We start from the raw sequence: 24,601 nt of genomic DNA, 5'->3' as shown, positions 1-24,601 counted from the left end.
TAATGATGTAAATCATAAACGTATAAAACATTTGAGTCGAGGTCCCGAATCATTAACGGATATGAAGCAAAGTGTCGTCACATTTGAAAAAGTAAAATCTTAAAATTAATCATTCTCTAGGGGGTAGAGAATATTCAGAATACCGCCTGATATTAAATGATGAAATGTGAAAAGTACATCATGAAAAGTTTAACTACTAGCCCCAACTTGAATACAAAGTCAAATACTTATAATATTTTTTTCATGCTGTTATTTTTATTCTTTAACGAGAGAAGCCAGAATTTTCTTTCATCTCCCTCTTTCAAGAAACGCCCTCTCGTTTGTCATTGCGGATTGCAGTTGTCGGAAATCTCGATTCGCGAGTTCATCTGTCAAAAGAGAAAAATATTCGTTTTCAATTTTCATTGTATTTCAATTGCTTTTTTATTGCCACTATCGCGAAGAAGTGTGGAAGTATTTAAGGAAACATTAATCGATTCTAGTGTTTGTGTCGGTTACTTAGATAAATCGCGTTTTCAATTTAGAATGTGGTGGTCTGACTTCCGTTTGTAAAATAGTGTCTGCATTCTAAAAGATGGGAAAATTGTTGAGTCTCTTGGCGCGCGACGACTCCACATGTTGCTCATCACAACGGTACGAGGTGTTCCTCGATTTTGAGAATGCCGCGCCGACGGAAACCGAGAAAGAAGTGTTCGAAGAAGTGCAGAGGGTCCTGATCGATTCCGAGAATGTTCTGGATGAAATTCAGTGCTACAAAGGAGCCGGGAAGGAGATCAGAGAAGCCATAGCGGACCCTTCACCTGCGTGTCTGGAACGCGCTTGGAGAGCTGTTTCTCCCCTGGTCACCAAGTTGGTCCGATGCTACGAGCATTCTCTGAAGATTCAGCGGGTAAATTGGCTTTGACTTTCATTTATCACTTATCTGTGTTGACTCTAGCAGTCTCTTACTGTAAATTACTGTTTACGCTTCCATATTTCCTTACCTCTAATCTAAAATCATCAAATAGAACTACTTAAGCTGGTGATCCCATAATAATATTTAATAACCAATTTAAGTATGGTGCAGCGGGCTATAAGACGGGCACGCGGGTTTTGAGTTCGTTTCCAGGTTAGACCACAATAACTCAATTTTGTGCTGTAATTCATCACTTTTATTGTACCTCTCGGCCTGTTGTATCAACAATAATAAATCCTGAACTAAAAATGGTACACTAATCCACAACCAATCAAACGTGAGCAAATAATTGATTGTGGATGTTTTAGTGGACAGTTGAGGGTATTAAAAGCAAACTTAGAAATCTCCACCAAAAGTGAAAAATTAGTGTTGATGCCAAAATAAACTATACATAAAAACCTACCTATCTAAATAATAGCGTAATTCAAAACCGTCTCTTAATCTTTCAAAAACAGATTATAATTGACACTGCAAACTTAAAGCATGCTTTATTGAGTTGGTGAAATCTAATTAGAAATCTCACAATTCTTTTTTCAAAGTTTTTTGCAAATATATCAGTAATTCCTTCAATGGAGATTTATAAGTTTGCTTCTAATACCCTCAGTTGTGTGTTGGAAAAAAACAAATAAGTTAAAATATCCATGATAAATTGAATTGGGTCTAGATTTGTTAGATATTTTTCACACCAAAATTTTGCTAAAAATGTACTTCTTCATTCCCTTTCCGCACTGCATTGGTGCACCAATCGCAGCGTATCTTGATCATTTTTGTTACATGAAGATAAGGTGATCAGTCTTACGCTTCAGGCTTACGCCAGTCCAGGTATTATGAAATATTCAAGAGTAAAAACACCTTATTAAATAAATATTTCAAATCAACCATACCGGGAATCGAACCCGAGACCTCTTGCATAGCAGGCAAATGCGCTGACCAATACACCGGGAAGCAGACGTACTGTAGAAATGAAATATTTACAACCAAAATATTCCTCTGAAAAAAAAATTTTTAATAGAGCTAATTCCTTCAAAGTGGGGTTTGTTTTTGTTTTTTTATTTTTTAACTATTTTAATTTTTTTAAAAGATTATTGTTTATTTATATTTAAACACTTTTTATATACAGTTTACATACATATGCATAAGGGCGGGCAATTTCTTCCTACCTACCAAAACCGTTCCATTTGAGAAAATCAGTGGTATATGAACATATGGTTGGTTTATTAATAATTTCTTTATAAAACAAAATATTGATAAAAATATATATTTTTCAAGAAGTAAAAATTGATTAAAAATCTACACTATACTATGAAGAGAAGAGGGAGGAAAAAATAAAAACTGAAATATTCAGGAAGTGACATTTCATGCATGATTTGAATGTTAATAAAGAAGCGGGGCGTCTCTGACATCAGTGGTAGATTATTCTATAATCGTAGGCATAATTCTGTGGCATTTAGGTAAAGAGATACATGTCACAAAAATTTATAAAATTGGTTAAGTATCCAGTTCCACTCTGTTCGGTTTATGGAAGGTTGGGTGAAGAGATACAATTTAAGAAAAAAATATGCATTTCAATATTTTATTATAGAAATAAAAGACAAGTGATACTTTAATCCACAAATTTGGAATATCCAGTGATCGGTTTCATCGCTTTCGTGACATCTTCGAGACTGATATCCTTATTAAGGAGTTTAATGTACAAACACAAAACAGAGGTAAGGATAGAGAATTCAAAATTATATGAAAGTAAATTAAATAAAATTATTTTCATCTTAAGAATCATTAAAAAAATAATTTCGGTTTAACTAATGAGTTGAAATAATGTTATTTTAATGAGTTTAAGTATTGTATATGTAATATTTTAATTTTAGGGTAAAATGTCTTTACTTTTAAAAAAAAAAATACTTTCATATAATTTTGAATTCTCTATCCTTACCTCTGTTTTGTATAAATACATTGAACTCCTTAATAAAGATACCAGTCTCGAAGATGTTGCAAAAGCGATGAAACCGATCACTGGATATTCCAAATTTGTGGATTAAAGTATAACTCGTCTTTTATTTCTATAAAAATTACAATGAACTTCCATTGAGAATTTTCACTTACAAACTTAAATGTTTCACTATTTTAATAAAAAAAAATTGGCCAACATCATGTAATTCGAAGGTACTAGATTAAAAAGTAGAACTCCGTTTATCGGAACTCCAGACACCTGGATTGCCAAATATTCAGATCATTATCAGGAAATAAAAAATAAAGAAGATGTTTTTAATTTTAATTGAATTGTGCAATCAACTTTGCTGGACATGTTTAAGTATGTTTTTAAGGTGATTATATATAGTATTATTTCAAAAGCAATCAAATCTGGCACTTATTAATCCGGATAATTTGAGTTTTACTGTTCCACTTAAGGGAGCTTGGGTTAAGTTCACTGGAAGAGCGGAGGCAGCGTGGTGACTCGATTGAAACATTCAAAATCTTAAATGAGTAATATAATGTACCTAAGTTGAAATCAATGTTCACTATGAATGAAAACCGCCATCTCAGAGGTCATTCACTGAAACTGAACACTACCTCTTTCTCATCCAACCCCAGGAAAAACTTCCTGACAAACTGAGTTGTGTAGAAATGAAATGGTCTTCCTGAGAAAGTGATTGGTGCTAGTTCAGTTAATGTGTTCAAAAACCGCCTAGATGCACACATCAATTTATAATGTTCAATAACCATGTGCTCTTGATATATACGCATCAACTTAATAGCTGCTAGTGAATTATGTTTAATAATAATAATGTAACTTGTATGAAAATTGCCTTTAACACCATTGAAAAATCAAATACAAGAAATACAGTAAGTATAACTTATACTGCTTCACATATTTCATTCTTAAGTTTACGCAATCAAAGTTTTTTCTAAGATAGCACTCAAAACTGTATGTTAAGGAATGAAATCGAGAAGGAACTTTCCACGGCTACCCTGCACAATCAGTTAATAGTGACTTGTTCCTCTTTACCTAAATGCCGCAGAATTTAACCTGGAAGTAAAAAAAATACCACAAAATTCGTGTGATTTAAAATGCCTGTTCAATTTGTTATGTTTAAATCATTAGAACAAATCTTATTTAAATATAGTCGAAGTTGGTTATAACGATCACGGAAATAGCGAGATCTCAAATATAATTATGAAAAATTAGTTGACATTTTAGTTTGTGGTTTTCTCTATACATTTTTTCACTTTACCGAACAAAAATGATGTCAAATAAGTCAAAACCTAACCCTTGAATTGTAAACATGACTGCTAACAAGCAAAGTGTTTCAATTTGTGAAAAAGTGACAATTATTTGTAAAATAGAACGTTGCAAGAAAAATTTTGAAGTGTGTAAAAAGTTTTCTCTATCCTTATCACATTGTCAACATTGTGAACAAATATGAATGTTTATTTATCTGCAATTGAAATTTAGAAAGAGGTATGTTTGTAAGCATTTATAATAATTTTCAATATGCAATGGCGATAGGATTTAAAAAATCTTTCTCTGGTATAACGAGTAATGCTTATAACAAGCAAATTCAGTCGGTCCCATCTTCCTCGTAATAACCATGTTCGACTGTACTCTGTCTTTACATGAGTACCAATGTACCTAAGTTTAGTCTAAATTTCAAGAAGAGTCATCTGCCGGTCGAAAAGTATATTTTAGTTATAAAGAAATACATTAGAAAATTATTGTTTTCATTTAATGTTTATTTATGTTCATTTTTTAATGGCTCTATTTTGAAAGAATGCCATTTTAAATGGCAAAATTGTTTGATTTTCTTACTTTCTATCAAACTGCAATCTTAAGTACATATGTTTTTTTTTTTAAATAAATAAAGCCCATTAAATATCTAAAATAATTTTGGACATACTTAAGTAGGTACTCGATACATTGTATTGTGATATGTTTACTTTATAATCTACACACGAGTACATTAGTGACCCGTTCCTAAGTGATGTCCCCTTCTGTATTGCAATGCAAATCAATCCAACTCAATGGGCACTTCCATATTAAGAGCAGCATGCTCCTTCCCTATTGGCCCAGCTATCGGCATCAACACAACACAACACAACCACCTACTCTCTACCATTGTCACCAATTTATCTCATGTTTCATACCTAGTCTCAATAATCTCAGATAATCTAAACTTATACCTTAGAGCCGATTCGCTGCCTTAGTTCTTGTATGTTCAGTAGACCATTTTGCAAATTAAACAAAATACATTTCATTTGTTTTTAAAGTAAAATCAGGAAGTGGAGATTGGCACTCAAAAAATGCTGAAAATTGTATTTAATAACGGGAAAAAAAAAATTTTTAGCTACATGGACTCGTAATTAAGATAATCAACATATTGGCATTCATAAGTCAATTTTCTAAAAATGGTCTATTGAACATACAAGTACTAGGACAGCGATTGAAAAAAAAATATAGTTAGGTACTTTGCAAATTGCGTTTTTCTGGTTTATTACGCCATGTGTCGTTTGCACTCTGCCTGTGGGAAGGTACAGCACAATAACCAGTTGCCTTGCAAAAATAATCAGTGAATTACTTATAAATATTTTTATTTTGTCTTTTTCATGGAAACCATTTTAACGAAAAGGTGACTATTGGTTGTTTTTTTTATGCATTATGATATATATAGTTGGATAATTTATAAAGCGCCATTTTTGTGAAAATCACCTCAAGGGCGCTGTACAATTAATAAATATCCCAGTACGTCTTGCAGCTACAGAGCGCATGGACGGTTGGGATTCTAGTTCCTCGTTTTCAATTAAGATCAATCAAAAAGTATAATAGATAGGAGCTAGATTACAGGACGTCTTGCAGCTACAGAGCGCATAGACAGTTAGAAATTTAGCCCCCATTTACACATTTTAAAAATTGACAAATAAATTTAGTGTATTACAAAATAATAATAATATGAATAGTAAAAAGGAGTAAGATTACAACACGCCTTGCTGCTACTAAGCGCATAGACGATTGGAATTCTAGACCCCGTTTACAAAATTAAGGTATTTTAAAGTTGAAATATGAAAGCTAGATAACCAATCATCGTGCAGCTACAAAGCGCATGGATGAGAGGAATTCCAGCAAAGTTAAAACAATATCAATAAATCTATAAAAAATAGAGTATAGTAGTAAATTGGTCAAGTGTTCATACCAAGAAGTAAGCAATAAAAAACTAAATAAATAAAGCACTGTATCAACTCCATGGTTAACAAAGGGAGACAGATGTCCGAAGAGAATCTTTTGTAGACAGTAGGTAGATATCGTCACCATGTGGTCCACTAGGCTGCTGGAGAATTTCTGGAAACGCACGTGTGTAGACCCCAGGATTACGCCTATTGTTCCAACGACTTGGTGTCCATTTTGGTCCGTATTATTTCGTTTTATGAGACGCAACATTCCTGTTCAAATTCACTTCTTTACATGAATATTACACAAACGCGTGTATAAGCGGTTTGATTTATAATTTTGTATATTATTAGAAGGCAGATATTTGAAATATTATGTATTTATCAATAAATGTCAGTTCACTTTTAGTAGCACTGTTGTAATTTTTTAATTATGGGTGTAGTGTTCTAAATAGCAAAATTTAGGTACTTTCGCGTCAAAAACTGATGCATTCTTAAACGGTTTTAAAGGATTCATATAAAATTTTATGATTTTAAGGTTACAGACGCACTATTTTTGTAAGTTTCCATTGTTCACTATTTGTCACATATTTTGTTAAGAATAAAGTATAAAACAATGCTATTAAATAAATAGTCTTCTTTTTTCCACTGTTTGTTGAAACATGACTACACTACTACACACTAATGATTTATAAACATAAACTCATTGTTTTCTAACATATAACAACTTATTTTCAGATTTATTATAAGATTATAAGCTACGGTTGGGGAGGAACTATATTTCACGCCCAGCCCGTACGGTGGCTGAGCGTGATCTCTGATGGAATGATAGAGGGCAGGCGGGATTTGGGACGGGAAAGAGCATCATGGCTCAGAAATCTTAGACAGTGGTCAGGTGTGCCGAATGCAGCAGCTCTGATTAAACTGGTCCAGAATCGTGGTGAATTAAGAATAATTGTCGCCAACCTCCGGTAGGAGCGGCAAAAGAAGTTTTTTTTTTATTTTGATTTTCAGTCGTTCAGGCTTTTGGGGGTTTTTCTGACTTATTATGCCCGATTTGCATTAAAATTTTGAATTTTATAGTTAACCCATTTTTTGCGGCGACCACACCACGTTATTTCTAGGTCATACTCGTGTTATAAAAACTTTTTTTTTCAAAAATGGTAAGAAAATAAAAGATAAATATTAGGTTTAGACACACTTACCTCGGGTTTTGAGAGCTTGCTTAAAATTAAATTAAATTAAATTAAACACAATCTTAAAAATACAGTTCTATTGAATATCTTCTGAAATGTTGTAATCTGACCCCAAATTGCCTTCTAGGTAATTTGGGGTCAGAGTGTAAATGAAAAAGACACTATGCACTTACTCGAGTACTTACATCAGCATTTTTGGGCTTATTACTATTTATATCCTATATTTGGAGTACTCGCTTCAGAATCATAAATATTCATAAAAGCCGTTTTAAAAAATATTATAACCAACACTAAGTTAGTATTACTTACATAGAAAATAAATAGTGCATAATATTAGTCTGAACTGTTATTGTGTTTTTTTAACCGTGAAGTTGTACTGTTGTGTTACTACTTTGGATGAATGGAGATGTATGTATAAGTAATAAAATCAATGTTTTTTTACGCTTTGTTTTATCATGCAGAAAAATAATATCTGTGTTCTATTATGCATCTAGATTATAATTTATTGAAATAATTTAAATACTTACCTACCGCTCCCTATATTTAAGTTAGTAGTAATTATTATTATACAACCATGTAGGACTATCATATGATTAATTGTAAAGGATCTTTACCGACAAGCCATATTCATTGGCTTAGTGAGTCCTGTAAAAAAAAAAAAAATTAAAAATGTTTTAAAATAACTAAAATGTAACATTGTATGTAAATTATAAATAAAAAATATATATAAAAAAAATATATACCTTAATTTATTTGCAAGTACAGTAAAACTCCATTTATCTGAACTTCAGTCGTCCGTATTGCCAAATATCCGTATTGTTGTCAGGAAATAAAAAGCGTACGTGGGACCTCGCTCCTCGTAAACGAGTTAACAAACAATTAACTTTGCTTGACGTGTTTAAGTAAGTTTTTAATGTGATTCCAATTTTCTGTATTATTTCAAAAGCAATAAAAAGTGATCTTGTAGTCAATTTTACTTTTTCTTTCAAAATATTTCCCTTATTTAATGGTTAAACCAATTATCTGGATATGCCGAGTTCTTTATATCCTTTTTTCTATATTAAGTGAAACTTTTTTTTTGTCTTTTGATTTTAGGTACTGTTGATTTAATGTTAAATAAAAAATGCTAGTATTTTTTCACTATCGACTAATACTTATTTACTAAAGAGTTGTTGCATTCAATCTTGAATAACAGATTTTAATCCATACGTACTATAATTTTTATTTCTTTTTCTAATAATAACATTGTCATTTTTATCGAAACTAAGTTAAGAGACTTAAAAGATAAAGTGCTTTATTAATTTTGGTTAAGTATTTGAGATTAAGATAAAATGATAAAAAATATATCTGTAACTGTATGTATTTTCTATTATAATATTTTTATATAGATACTTTTATAAAGATTCTTTTTTTTTTTTTAAGTCGTCATCATCATCGTCATTCTCTTTCCGCACCTAATGGTACATAAGGCACTGGATTGGTACACCAATCACAGCATATCTCGATCAATTTTTTTTCATGAAGGTAAGGTGATCAGTCTTTCGCTTCAGGTACCAGTCCAGGGACTATGATATATTCTAATATGAAAACACCCTTTTAAATAAATATTTCAAATTAACCATGTCGGGAATCGAACCCGAGACCTCTTGCATGGTAGGCAAATGCGCTGACCATTACACCACGAGACCGACACCTTTTTTAAAAGTACTTGGTGTTTATTTTTATTGTTATTCTTAATAACATCATTTTTTAAAAAAATATACTGTATTTTTTCCCTGTTAATAATTATGGCTTAACACAAGCACAGCCCAAAAAGCTATAATAAATTTGTAAAACTGTGAATTAGTTTTAAATTAATAAAATGAATAAATATAAAATTCTAGTTAAAAAACCACTGATTATAAAAAATATGTATTAGTTTTAATATATATTAAATATTTATGTATTTATTTTTAGTTTTAAAAGGTGTTATCAGTATTTCAATAACTAAGACACTGACTGCTAGTATGGAGGCTCATTTTTTTATTTTTTTATTATACAATCTACTTTTATACATTTTTAATGTTATAGCTGTTACTTTCCAAAAAAGAGACTAGCTACGACTACTACTAATTATTATGTAATGTGCTTTTTTTTAACACATGTTTTACAACGCGATCACCTTTATAAATGGTCATTGTGACGTATTATGGTGATAAAAAAAATAAAGAACCCTTCTGTTTACTAACTTATGATAATTATACTAATTTATATCATATACATAATCCTGAAAATTCATTTTTATATATGCATAAGTATAGTGCTGGTACCAGCACCAGTATTTTTTGTTACAAAATTGAAATGAAAATGTACAGCAAACAAAATTACCGTTAGTAAATGTGATCACCAGACAATGAATCACCAGGCTAAAAGAAGTACTGACAACATGTCGATTGCTCACCTTATATATTCCAAGAGATTTTTGGACAAGTATGAACAAGTACTTAAAGGTGTTTGTGGTATTTTCAATAACATAAATATTAGAATTACAATTAATATTTTCGTTTATGATTCTGTAGAGGTCCAAAGATATCTAATATTTCAGTAATATATTACATCATTTAACTGCGGTATTAAAATTTGCTTTATGCGTTTTAATGTGTAGTCATTAGTGACCAACAACCATTTAATTTATCAACCATATTATGAGTTTGTCCAAATTTTTGTAGACAAGAACTGGATTTCACAAACATCAACAGATGGAAGAATTGAAGGGATGAGTGTGTAATGTGGGCACTTAAATCAGCCACCCTGTAGATACCTAGACTTCTATATTCCCTTCTCTAAAATGTTCTTCGTCTCTGTCGTAATACGTTTAGATTAAATATATAAAAGGGAAAAAATGTAAATTTACCCATAATAATACCTAAAAATAAAGATTAAAAGTAAATAAGTACTCGCAAATTAATCTCAAGTAGCTACTTAATTGTAGGCTTAAGTTGAATATATTTGCATCATAAATACCTTTTATTTTTTATTTTAAAAAAATCCGTAAAAAAAAGTTTTGGTCCTGTGGCTAGTGTGTAATGACTCACGGACTAAAGGTCCGTGGTTCAAATTCCACTCTATCTTAACTTGATTACCATTTTCTAATACTGAGTTATTTACAACTCGTTGAAAAAGGCCCTCAAAATTCAATATTTGGGTAAATCATAAGAACGCAAATATTTTTTTTTTTTTTTTTTAATGTTGATTTCAAATTTAATGGTAGAATAAAGATTATACTTTTGAAGGGATAAAAAAAAAAAATTAATGAAAATTATGGGAGAAATAATGCATTGAAAGAATAAAAAAGTTTTTTAGGCGATTATCTCGGAACTTGTTTTAAGACTTAATGCATGCTGTCAGTAAAGCCTCGATATGAAACAGTTACTTTATAATTTTCTTGTTATATTAATCCTTTAAAATATTTTATTGTTTAATTTGATTTTTAATTTTATTTTTAAATTGTTTTAAACTTCTACTGAATGTGTTATATAATTTTTAGGTTTAATTTTTGTTTCTAAATCTTGGGTAAAAGAAAATGTATGTTATTTTTTAATAATTCAACCAAATATGTTCATATTACAAGTTTTTTAAAAGGCCATTTTCACGTATATGTTAATAATTTTTATTTTTTTAGATGGGTATTTTTTTGCATATGTCTCTACATTGGCAACGTTCTATCTGCTCTTACTAGACAACATGGAAATCTGTGTAATAAATATATTAGCATGTATATATATATATATATATATATAGAGGCATATTCTAGATCTTGATTGAGCGTGGATATGAGGTCATTAGCCCATGTAATGGTGAATAACAAACCTGTATCTCTCCTGCAGTGCTAACTCTGCTAACGTGCCATTGGCATATTTATGGTAATATTGAGGTGTGTACCGTGTATTGTGATCACTTGCATGGAGAGATTAAACAGACTATGACCACCTACTGGATGGACTTTAACATGTTAACATCATTTTTTACAGTAAAAAATTGTACTAGCCATTTTGTTGTTGGAAATTAATAAAAATACAGTTCCAAGATTTTTTTAATAAATATAACCTGAACCCTGGACGTGTGCTTTCAACTCGATATCTACTCTCAGGTAAAAATCCTGGAAAAGAAAACAAAAAGTAGTGGTTGGCGCATTCTCTACCATGCTTGAGGTCCTAGGTTCGATTCCTAGCAGGGTGGACATGAAATACTGGTTTTAAATGTGTGTCTACACTACAATATTTTACTGTCCCCGGACTGTCACCTGAATAGTAAAACTTGCCTTACCTCTGTGTAACAAATTATCTAATTACGCTCCATTTGGTGTACTAATGCAGTGCCCTATGCGCCACTGAGTGCGAAAAGATAAATGATAAAAAATTATGATGATAATCACAATATCAGTGCTTCAAATATTTATTTTAATCATGTTATATTTTTTGATTTATTTAATGCATGCTTTATTTTTGCATATTTTTTGTTAAGTTTGGTTTTGTAAATTTTATTAAATTTTGTACGACAGGGGCTGTGGCGCAGTTGGTTAGACGGCGTACTGTGAAACTGGCGCTGCGGGTTTGATTCCCGCCAATTGCAAGAAATATTTTTTTTAGAAAGCTTTATTTTAATTTTTAATACTTGATGTGATTAAGTTAGAAATAAATAAAGGTTGAAAGAAATTGCCATTTGGCAATAAGCCTGCCAATGTGCAAATATAATTTAACTTAGTTATGTCCATAATTTTGGGAAAATGAGATATTGATGTTATTGGGTGCAGTAAGATCAATTCTATGTTCTGCTAAAAACAGCCAGATTGCTTTCATACAAAAAACTGTTTTAATCACCTTCTGAAAATGGTGTCGATCACAAAAACGGCATTTCTCAATTTGCTGAAAACGTCCACAGTTTCGCTCAACAAAGTTCGGCAGTAGGTCTTTGGAAAATATTGGCCATTCCGAATATAATAAACTGCCTGATGAGCTAAAACTTGAAAACTTGAAAAAAAAATCCAGAAGTGTCACAATTAAAAAATATTTCTTAAATCTTTTTGTTAGTGATAATTATTAATTTAATTTATATAGATGGTGTAAAATATTGTTTTTTTAATGTTTCTTATACAATAATGTTTTCTTACTATTTCGGATGTATTAACTATGTATGATATTATGTATTGTAAAAAAATATTTTTTTTTATGTACCTTCCCAAATGAGTTTCTTTAATTACTCCTTGGAGTATAATATATACTTTTTTGTATTATTTGTTTTATTAATAATAATAATCTTACGGTACTTTAAAAATCATTAAAACTGGTCAAATGCATAATTAGATTCTTATTTGTAATATTTCAAAAAAACCGAATGTATTCATTGTTTATCATTTGTTAAAGTTAAAAACGTTCCAACTGTTGTTTAGATTTAATTATTCACTCTTTTCACAAAGGCGTTATTATCTTAGTTTCACTTTACTATGACTGGCTGCTTTCTGTATAACTACGTTCAATTGTACAAGAAGACAAATTAATAAAACAAAATTGCCATTTTTTTTTTCTTTTGCTACACATATCTGAACCGCCAGTAAACTGTCTCAAGCACTGGATAGTAATAAAACCCTTTTAGAAACTAATAAAATACATTGAAATTATAATGAGGAAATTCTTGAAAAAAATTATGAAAATGGTTTTAATAAAAAAGAACTTTAAATGGTGTCACTATATCTTCCGAATCAACTGTGTTTGTTCTCAAACCAACAGTGGTACGTGAAAACCAGCACAGACAGAACTTTCAGGTGAGGGGGTCGCCTTTCCTTCTCAAGTCAAACAACTGGTGAACTTTTTTAACTCAAGCACTTTATTATAACAAAGAACAGGTTGTTAAAAATAAAGCGGTGAATCACTGTTGAATCTCCAGATGGTGTCTCGAATTTCTTCTTTGGGCGATCTCCGCTCGTCTCTTTCTTGCGGCTTCTTGTTCGGAACTGCCTGTCTCTCTCAGAAATCTTATCTTAAATAATTACCCTCGATCCCTGGAGCCATCCCCTTTTTTACTACAGCTGGGTGCGCCTATTTTCTAGGACACTCCCTTTTTTATGGTTTATTTTTATTCCATACACATATTCTTAATTTAAGATATAATTACACAATACCTAGGCTAATTATTGCTTATATTATCATAGACTTATATATCCTACAATTTTGTATAATGATTTACATAATAAAAAGTTCAAATAAATCCTACAAGTCAATGCTACTACTCTAGTTTATCTAGCTAAAACATATGAATGTTACATTAAAATAAAATTACAATACATTTTTCATATTCACGAAAGACAATGTCATCTTATCATTTACCGGGCCAAAGTATTTCCGTATTATTTACGCAATTATTTCAAATTTACTAACTGTAAGAACACACAAATACCTAGCTCCAACGCAACGATTGCATCCTTTTGTAAAGTGCTGTCTGTAATTGGTGCATTCTTAGCCAATGAGAAGTCGTCTTATGTTTACGTAAATAGTAAAAACTAGCGTCGCCTTTGTCCACGGTATCGATTGTTTACGTAAATTGCATGTGCCAAAAAGAGCCGACTATATCTCCGGTTGCATCCCGCCTCTAGTTCATTTCAGCTCCGACCTTGTCGCCGAGAACACGTGTTCAGGATCCCGGTCAGATTTCACAAAATTTATGAGACTCCCTTGGTCCATAATACAACTACATAAAAAAAACATTTGTTAGCGAAACAATGTAACCTACTACAATATTTTAAATGAATTTACTTACTAGGTTTCTTAATAAAATCTACCCTACTCTATTCGTATTACGTAAAACTAATTTTGGAACTAACAAACTGGTTGTGAAAGATTTCCGGTCTACAGTAAGCCAATTCACCTATTACCAAAGAGAACTTGTGACATCACATGTGGAGTAATTTCAAAATTACAAACCTTTTTTGGCTTAGTTTAGTAATCTATTAACAAATAAATAAAAACTGCTAAACTTCCTCATTATTTGCTTTCAACTTTATAAATAGTGCCCAAGTCAGTTTCAGTTCTGTCTCGACGGTTTCTCGTATTTTTAGATCAAAATAATTCCACGATCATAAAAGAAGGTGACATGTAAGTTCTGGGAATTCACTAGTCGTATTTTTAAGTTTTACAAATTTATTGACTACTCTCCAAAGTGGATACATTTTCACGAATCACCCAGTATTTATAAAGCGTATCTCACACTCTGCAAGGAGTAGATACTTTTTCTGTGCGATTAATCAGAACTAAAGTGGAAATATAAGGAAACTAATCTCATCTGAATTCTAAGGGTCATTAACAGGAAATGTATTGGGTATGAGTGGAGCTATGAATCATCTCATTCTAGTTTAAACAAGTTTCGAAATCAATTGACATAGATATTTATTCATTTTATGTTTGGAATTTTACTGTAAGTACCTACTCCAAAATGTTTTGTACGCATAGGGAAAATCATCTATTATTTTCATGATCATTTCCTTTTCCATACCTAATGATGCATAGGGCACTATATTAGTATACTGCCTTGCTGAGGCTAAAAGTCATATCTGCTAAATTGCAAATTTTCTGGGACATAAGGTACTGTTTTATGCTTTGCCAATCTGAATTAAGAAGGTTTATTGATTTATTTATTAACAGCCCTAGCCAATTTGTACAAACTGTATCGCATAGTTAAAAAGCAATGAAATATAAGATACATATTAAGTTTAAAAATCTGCATGTTATGTATGGCATATTAGGTATGTTTTAAAAAAAGTTAAATATTTTTTTTTTGTATTCTGTTTGACATCTGTTGCTGGAACTGCATTTTAATTATTGATTGAAAGCAAGGGTTGTCACTTGTATATAACATAAGAATTTATTTTTATTCCCTTTTTCTTTCCTTAGTTCCTCTTTCTCTCTCCTTCCAAACTCATTATCTGATCCCACATTCCTCATCCTTCAATGTGTATAACATAATGTACTTTTCTTTTATTTTTATCAATGTTAATATGTGCAAGCCTTATCTCCCAATTAAAAAACAGCTGTTATTTTATATATAATTAGGTTTTTTTTTATTTATTTGAACTTATGTATGTATGTATCTTTTGATATATATTTATGCTAACATATTACAACAGAGATGAAGAACATTTAAGAGAAGGTAATATAGAAGTCTATGCATATACAGGGCTTATGACCTATCAATGGCTGGTTTAAGCGGCCACTTTACACACTGTGTAACATTCACCATTCTGCCCATATTTGAACATCTATATTCCTTCAATTCTTTCATCTATTGATGTTTGTGAAGTTAAAGAGCTGAAACCTTTATTTATGCGGGTGAGATTCATCTAATTGAATTATTTCACCTTGTCTACAAAAATTTGGACAAACTCAAAATATTGTTGATATATTTATGGGTTTTTAGTGCAAAATTTTGACCAATCTCTTCTTTTGACCAGTCTGTTTTTGGTTGGCTGGAAGATATTGCTTTTATTTTATTTTATTTGGGATTTTTACAGCTATTGTATAAACAAAATAAGTAGAAAAATATTAACAATACTCAAGCCAATTAAAAAAATCCACTGTAAATCTAATGACACATAATATATAAGAAAAGAGTTAACGTACTTTTATGTGTGTGTCGTTTGTATTCATGTGTATGTTAATGTGTGTATGCGTAAATGAGTGAGGAAGAGTGTGCGTATGCGTGTGTGTGGGTGCGTAAGTATAAAAAAATAATTGTTTAAAACTTGTAAATATATTAAAAATGGTACAAGAAAGAGCTTAGTAAAAAGTTTGAAACCTTTTTGTTAAAATTTAAATCAAGAAATGTTATAAATTGTATTTTTTAAAAGTATGTTAGATTTCAAAACCGTATTCTGAAAAATTAGCTTTTTATTTTAAAATTTAACTGATATACATTGCATGAATAATGTGCGACGAGTCCCATACAATACGAGTACGGTAGCAGTAAGTCTTCCAAAGTACTTATTCTTTGTACTTGAAGTTTTAAATAAAATAAAAATATTCAACATTTGATTGTTTATTGATAATGCTTTATTGCTTCCATTGTGATAGTTATCAAAATATTATTTGTCCAAATTATAATTCAGATCACGTCCATCCTGTGAAGTGAGAACGCGCACCAACACGAGTATTTAGGTTAAATTAGGCATATCCTGTTTCTAGGAATTGTGTTAACCGTCTCCGATTGCTATATCTCTGTTCCATATTGATGAAGGTTGGTCGTGGCTTCCTTCAAGAACATCTGCATTAGGAAATACTTTCATATGGTCAATGCGACAATTATAATTATGATCACAAATTATAAAAATACAATTTTGTGAACAAGTTTTAAACATTGACGTTCATCAGAATAAATGAGGAAGTTTTGTGTTTTTTTTTATTTGTTAATAGACAATTAAACTAAGCAAAAATAAAATATCGCCAGTATTTTGAGTTTGTCCAAATTTTTGTAGACTTTGACTGGATTCAACTCCCTGATTATCAAACATCGGCGTTTTAAAGCATTGTTATGCGATTGCAGGCAATTGTTACACTATATAGACAAAACACGGATAGTTCTCTTTTATTGCGCATCCCTAATAAATATATTTCTCGAGAAATTTCAAAAGGCAACAAAATGTTATGTTTCATAATACATTTAAACCATCCGCTGAAATTACATTTATGTACTGATTTGATCTAAAAATGAAACAATGTTTGAGTATGTCCAAATTTATTTTTTTATTTAACTTTTTGTTCATAATGTTATTTGTACATTGGCGGGCTTATTGCCAAATAGCAATTTCTTCCAACCAACCAATAAAATAAAAGTTTTGTTTTTATAGTTCAAGTTACAGAACATATTCAATAGAAAAAAATATTAAAAAGCTAAAGATATATAAAAATAGAAATAAACGTTTTTGTTTATAAATTACCTTAAATCAAAACTATTACGCAATGGGAAAAAGGAAAAAAGAGGAAAAAGGAAAGGAGGAGAGATTAAGGAAGAGAAAGGAGATGTTTCTTCAGGCGTGATTTAAATGCTTGCAGACTGGCTGGATTTCACTCTGTTGTTTTCCCTCTCTGTTGAAATAAATTTAAATATGAACAACTCCCTAGGGAAGAAATCCAGCCAATCTGCAAGCATTTGGACATACTCAAACATTGTTGAATTACTACCTGGTAAAAGAAGTATAAAAATAAATAAAAAAATGTTTTCAGGCGTTGCCTAGTAGGTGATTTTGTTCAGACGGATGAATCTCACCCACGTGATAAAGGTTTCAGCTCTTTTACTTCACAGAAGTCAACAGATAGAAGAGTTGAGGAAATGTGGATGTTCAAACATGGGCAGAATGGTGAATATTACACAGTGTAAAGTGGCCACTTAAACCAGCCAATGACAGGTCATAAGCCCTGTAAATGCCTAGACTTCCATATTCCCTTCTCAAAAATGTTTTCCCTCTCTGTTGAAATAAATTTAAATATGATCTAAAAATATTTATTTTTCTTAATTTAACAAGGGGCTTGCCAGCCCAAGTCAAATTTAACAAGGGGCTCGCACGAGCCCCTCCGAACCCCCTGCAGCCCACCTCTGGACTCATTTACTCAAAATTTTACTGATGAAATTACACAATAATTATTCAATATATAAATATGTCAAATCAGCCAAAGTTATGTATGTTTTTTACGTTAGTGGGTTGTTTGTAATCACCCGACGGGACAATTTTGGTAGACCACATCCTTTACTGTGCATTTGTTGCTAAAGATAGGATTCGTTTGCAAATAAAACTATAAATATTTAAATAACTCTAAATAATATTATGAAGATTTTTCTCTTATCTTCCTGAATTCTTTTATGAAAACGTCTAAAATTCATTTTTTACTCTTTTCTCACGTAAATTATTATCATGTACACAATAATAATATGCCAGTTAATTTGCGTGAATAAAAAAAATTATCAATCAATATCAGAAATTTATTTACCATTTATGAAAACTGGAAACAGAAAAATGATTTTATTTTAATGCCTATCCTCTAGCGCCCCTGGGTAGATGGAACGAAGTCCAGAAGGTGTAAAATTTTTTTTAACACTAAAAATGTTTTTTTTTTTTTAAACTGGCAATAATTTTAAGCAACTCTCTAGTGTATTCTTAAACTGCAATAGCAACACAACATTCTTTCGGCAGATTTGAATGATTATTGCTTCTTATAATGATAAAAATACGTATGTCGTTTCACTCCACTTTTATTTATAACTAGCTTTTACCCGCAGTATCGCCTACATGCTAATGTGTAGAAATTGGTAAGAGAATTAATTTGTTTTGTCGTTTGGCAATAAGAATTCTCCTGATGGAATGATATATTTTTTCCGACAAAAAGTAGCTTGTATCAACTGCCGGTCCTCCAACTATCGCTGTGAAAAAAATACGAGGATCCATTAGTCTTTGGCGATGCTTTATTCCGTTCACAGATTCAAAATTCCATTACAAAACCAAGTTAAAAGCAAACCAAACTAACCGTAGATAAACCGAGGCAATTTTAGAAATTTATAGAATTCATTTCAAATTAATTATTTTTGAAATAATCTTGCTCATTGTTGATATATATGACTCGCCTACAGGCTGTATTAAATGCCGCAGCGAGACTTATTTTTGTCATCTCTAAATTCAGTCATATCACTCCACTACTTCGGGAATTGCACTGGCTACGTTTTCCACAGAGGGTGGAATACAAACTCTGTTGGCTTTAAATATAAGTCACTGCACAACTCTGCTCCAGAATATCTAAGGGAACTCTGCATTCCAGATGAACTAGCTGACAGACGTCTTACGCTTAGATCAGCTACATCTACGTCGAAAGGAAAAGTAATTATACCTCTACGCAAACAGCGCACTAAATTCGGCGAATGTGCATTTGCGGTCGCAGGCCCTACGTCATGGAATGCTCTCCCAGCAGAAATTCGAAACTGTGAGAGTGAAGTGATGTTTCGGAAGAAACTTAAAACCCACTTGTTCTCTAAATCATTTGAATAAATTCTTAGCATGTGGTGGAAAAGTAATTTGAAAAAGTACATTATTTTTCTAAATTCAAAAGTTAAAATTAAATTTATATCTTTATATTATCACTTTGTAAAGCGCCCTCGAGGTATTATATTACGAAAATGGCGCTATATAAGTTATCCGTAATTATTATACATTTTTTCCATTGTAAATTTTTTAAATTTGGAATGAGAAATAAGTATCATATTTTACTTCTCATCTATCCAGCTATCCCTATCCAAAAAATAAGTAAATCGGTCTCCCCGTTGAGACGTGGCGGAAACATAAACAAACACACTTTCGCATTTATAATAATAGTATAGATTTTACTCTTTTGTTATATTAGTAAATGTATTTTTGTTATGAAAAATTTAGCTTTTAATTATCACTATATAAGGTCTAAGCACAGCATGCGTTTCTTATAATTTAGTATAATTGCTAATCAGCAAATTATAGCATTTAAAAAAGAAACTCATATTGACCTAATTTTAATATAAATATATTCCATCATCTTACTACGGGCGACCTGCTTTTAAATTTTTTTGTGGCGGTCTACTAACACTGAAAGTAGTCATTTAAAGCCAAAAATAAGTTTAAATTGACAATAAACATCGATAATACCAATATTTTAATAACAGCAATTAATGAATACTTCACACAAATATAAAAATAGTATGTAAATAAAACAAGGTGTTCTTTTATTTTAGTTTTATTGATGCAAGCAGTATGTTTATTATTAGTTTTACAATTTGTAAATATTAACTATTCATGTAGTATCAGAGGGCGCACTGGAAACATGACAATGCATATTTTCAGCAAGCTTGTCATAATTTGGATCATAGCTACTTATAGCTATTCGTAAACATGCTGCCAAATAGTCGTCTGTCAAACGGGAGCGATGTTTTGTTTTGTTTGCATTTATTGTAGAAAATGTAGATTGGCAGACAAAAGTGGATCCAAAAAAGCGGTGGATGACTAGGAATGGCTACGCGGTAGACACTTTGGCTACCCATGATATAGACATTTTAACAGTGCCCCCTGGCTACCTTACTTGATAAGTCTTTTGGAATTGATTTATGCAACTTACTTGTCAGGTCATCGACAGCTCCGAAAGAATTAATATCTTGACATGAATCAAGGCAGTAGGGATTGCTGAAATGCATATGTGGAATGCACACCTCTGCTTGTCGATTTAAGATTCTGTGATCCTCATATATTAAAATATTTAATTTACTTTTTGATATTCAATGAATTGAGATTGTCCACTGGTGGTCTTTGATAGAATTGCATTTTGATTCAATAAGTAAAACACATCTTGATAAGTATTCTTAAAAGACAAAGAATTTCTAGTAATGGAATATAAAATTTAACAATGTTTTGAGTTTGTCCGAATTTGGATAAACTCAAAATATACTATTGCATACGCAGATTGAGGTTGATGTCTCCATTACTAAGGATGTCACGCATTGTGAAAAGGCACCTTGCCATCTTTTTCCTAACATTAATTTCCTGAGAATGATTCCACTGATCATTCGATATTCATATCTGTTAAAATTATTTTTCAATCTTGAAAATTTCACTAGCGTATTGAATCCAGTGCGTGTCCAATCAATCGTAGTTAATTAATAATTTAATATTTCCAGGTTGTTCCGCGTTTACTGGGCTCCCTGGTCGGAGGCCCCATGAGCCCAACTCAGCACCTCGAGCAGCAGCAGGCTTTGGTGAAGCAATTTGCCGAAATATTGGAGTTTGTCCTCAAATTTGATGAGTGCAAGGTAATTAATCAAAACCTATAACTATCATGATAATAAATCAAACAGAAAATAAATTATAGTTTTTTTATTCCTTGAACGCATTATTTCTCTCACAATTTTCTTTTGTTTAAATTTTTTTTAAAGCTTTGAAAGAGTAATCTTTATTCTAGGCACCTATATTTTAAAATATTTGAAATACCTATATAAAGACTGTTGACATATTGCATTCTGCCAGTATAGCCTCGATATTTAACTTACATATTTAAGCGCCTAAATGGTATTGTTGATAACAAAATTAATAGACTCGTTTATCACTCACTTGTATCAACATTATCATACAGAGTAATTTCGTATTTATTTTTAATTAAATGATCAAATTTTCGTTAAATAATTTTTGCTCTACATTTATGTTTTATTTTTTCTATTTCATATTTTCCAATTACTCATATTTAAAAAAACCGAATGTAACTTTTAATTTTTATTTTACATTTTTTTAATGTATTTATAAATGCATCTACACCACAGATTTCATAATGTATTCTTGATTTAATATACCCACGCACAGGCCACGCCTATGTGGGATTTTTTTGTTTTTATAAATAAAGTTATGTGTTATGTAATAAGAGATGTGAAAAAATGTTAACAAAAGAATTGGAAATAAATCAATTAAATCAAAGTAGAACCATGGATCTTTGAGCCGTAAGCCCATGACCTAGCCACGGGACCACAACCCTACTACTACCATCACGCCATTTCCCCGTAGGGGTAGTCAGAGAGAATGGACCGCCACACACGTCTATCCTGGCATACAATCCTAGCCTCTTCCACATTCATACATCTTGACATACATGCCCTTCGGTTCTGTCTGCTTTTGACATGACCAGACTCAAAATTTTGGTTTATCTGATCATGCCACGTCTTCCTTGGTCGTCCTCGTCTAACGTTGCCGTTCATTTTTGCCATATATACTTGTTTTACCATTCTCTCGTCGTCTGGTTTGGTCACGTTCTACGTGACCAAACCATCTCAGAGACCCTTTCTTAATCTTATCAATTATACTTGTCTCAGATTTACACTCTCGCCTGATTTCATCATTCGTAACCCTGTCATACATTGATTTCCCACACATTCGTTTAAGAGATCGCATTTCAACCGCGTTCACTCGGCTTTCATCCTTTCTCTGCCAGTTCCATGTTTCACTTCCATACATAAGTGTTGGGACTAAAACTCCGTTGTGCACTGCCAGTTTAGCTTCGATTGACATATTTTTATTAGAAATTACTGTGCCACAACCCAATTCAAATTATTAGCATCAATTATCCCCTCCATAACAATAATAATGTAAAATTGCTCACAGCCATTACTGTGTATGATAAACATATATTACAACTTGGGAAATGTGATATGAATATCAAATAGGACAATGTAGTTTGATACTCTAAACGCCCTCTGATTTCCAATGAACTAAAATTTTATGTATAATTTTATTTTTTGTTAGTTCCTGTATTTCTATTTGAGCCTTTCGTAGTCTCTGTATGGTTTGTAAACCTTTTCAGCCAGGCGTTCATTCAAATCATCGCGATGATAATACAATACATAAAAATTAAAAATTAAATTTTGTTTGCTTTGTTTGATAGTCTATTAACAAATAACAAAAAAAACACAACTTCCTCATTACATTTTGTATTTTGTCCTAGCCCCTGAAATTTTTACGTGTAACCACAAAACAGCCCATTCTGTCTTTAAACATTCATATTTCTTAATACAGTAAAACCCCTGTTTTTCCAAGGAGCTAAAAAAAAAGGTGTAAAACTGAGGAAAACACTTAAGTGAGGAAATAAAAAAATGTATGGAAAAAATGAAATTAAATAAAAATACATTTATTGTACTTGACTATACTAAATATACTGCAGAAAAATTGTAAAAAGGGTTAAAATTGGGGATTATTAATATTAACCTATGATTTCACTAAAAATATTTTGTGTTTATTCAATCAATACTATAATGTGGGTTTTTTTATTGAATTTAAAAAAAAACTTGTTTAAATAATTTTATGTATGTACTTACTTAACCTTAAAAACACGAAAAAAAAATTGAACTTGCATAAAATGGTTTTTCCCCTAAATATCGGGAAATTTTATTTATATGGTATCACTTTTTTTTAGTATGATACCACAGAATTTCAACTGTCATTACATCGCGGCAAAAACGTTTCACAGACTTGCAAATCAATATAGTGATGAGTTAGATTTATTTTATACCACGCCGCAGATGATCAAGTCCTTTGTTTTGAAAAAGAATCAACAATTAAAAATTCAAATAATGATTAGTTATTCCCTTTTTTAAAAACTATTTACTCTTTTAAATTTATTATTGTTTAGTATTAATATTTATATAAACCATGAACTAAACTTTTTAAATTTCCTCTTAAAGCACTTCTTTTTCATTTTTTTCCTCTTTTTTTTCTTCTCTTCCTCTTTTTTAAAACTGCTATTTTCTGTAATTTACCTTTCTTTTATATAGGTAAATATTTATATCTGTTACAGATGTAATATTTCTTTTTTTATATATAAATACTGTTTACCATTGTATACTTTTCTCGTTGTTTTTGTTCTTTTTTTTAATATTATGCTTTTTTTTTTCACTGGTTTTATTGTAATTATGTAAAAGGTTCATGGAACCGTAAATAAGTAAAAAATAAATAAATAACTAACTAACTAACTAACCATCACGCCATTTCCCCAGAGGGGTAGGCAGAGAGGATAGAACGCCACACCACTCTGTCCTGGCACACTTCCTTTGCTTCCTTCACATTCATACATCTTCTCATGCACGCACGTCGATTATTCCGACTTTTCACATGACCACTTTCAAGAATTTGTTGTACTTGATCATGCCATGTCTTTCTAAATAAATAACTGTTTAAATAACTTCTTTTCACATTATGTTTATAACTTCAAATAATATTTCTATTGCCAAATTTTAAACTTTCTGCATCGTAATTTATTAATGTAAAGATTTTATTCTTCCTAAACATGTGTCAGCTGCATGTCACAATTTAGCAAAATGCCAAAATTAGACACTTAAACAATATGGTCAATTACACTGCACCTACTTTGAATTTAGTTTGAGACAATAATTTACACATTTTTTTATTTGCCTAGATTTTATTCTCCATTCACGCGGCGGCGCGCGGCTCGACGTCTTTTGACAGATTGAATGAGTTTTAAAAAAATTTCAACGTAAATCCGGGGTTATGAAAAACACAAAAAACTGTTAATTGATTGGGATATTTGAATGAGAATGTATGGAAAAAAATAGGACCTTTACATTTCGGCGTAAAAAGCGGGAAAACGTAAAATTGAGGAATGTAAAAATGAGGTTTTACTGTAATGTATAAATACCTGTCGGCGTGAAGACAGCACTTGAGCCTCCCATGCTGCTGCGTCACAGTGGCGTATGGGGTTACCATTAT

General features: G+C 31.2%; 1 protein-coding gene across 1 annotated transcript in view; it reads left to right on the top strand.

Annotated features, from left to right (window-relative positions):
• Positions 1-296: 296 nt before the first annotated feature.
• The window catches only part of LOC148274348 (CYFIP-related Rac1 interactor B), a 35,165-nt gene continuing 10,860 nt past the window's right edge, over positions 297-24,601 (top strand). Inside the window, exons 1-2 of the mRNA XM_088237241.1 lie at positions 297-889; positions 21,016-21,147. Of these exons, the coding sequence (XP_088093367.1) occupies positions 575-889; positions 21,016-21,147 (447 nt within the window). The 5' untranslated portion in view covers positions 297-574. The remainder of the gene's footprint in view (positions 890-21,015; positions 21,148-24,601) is intronic.

This window comes from Micrasema longulum, unplaced genomic scaffold (assembly GCF_059751315.1).
Source record: "Micrasema longulum isolate JH-2025_06_02 unplaced genomic scaffold, ASM5975131v1 h1tg001675l, whole genome shotgun sequence".
Classification (NCBI taxonomy): Eukaryota; Metazoa; Arthropoda; class Insecta; order Trichoptera; family Brachycentridae; genus Micrasema; species Micrasema longulum.
This window is presented reverse-complemented; position numbering and strand designations above follow the sequence as displayed.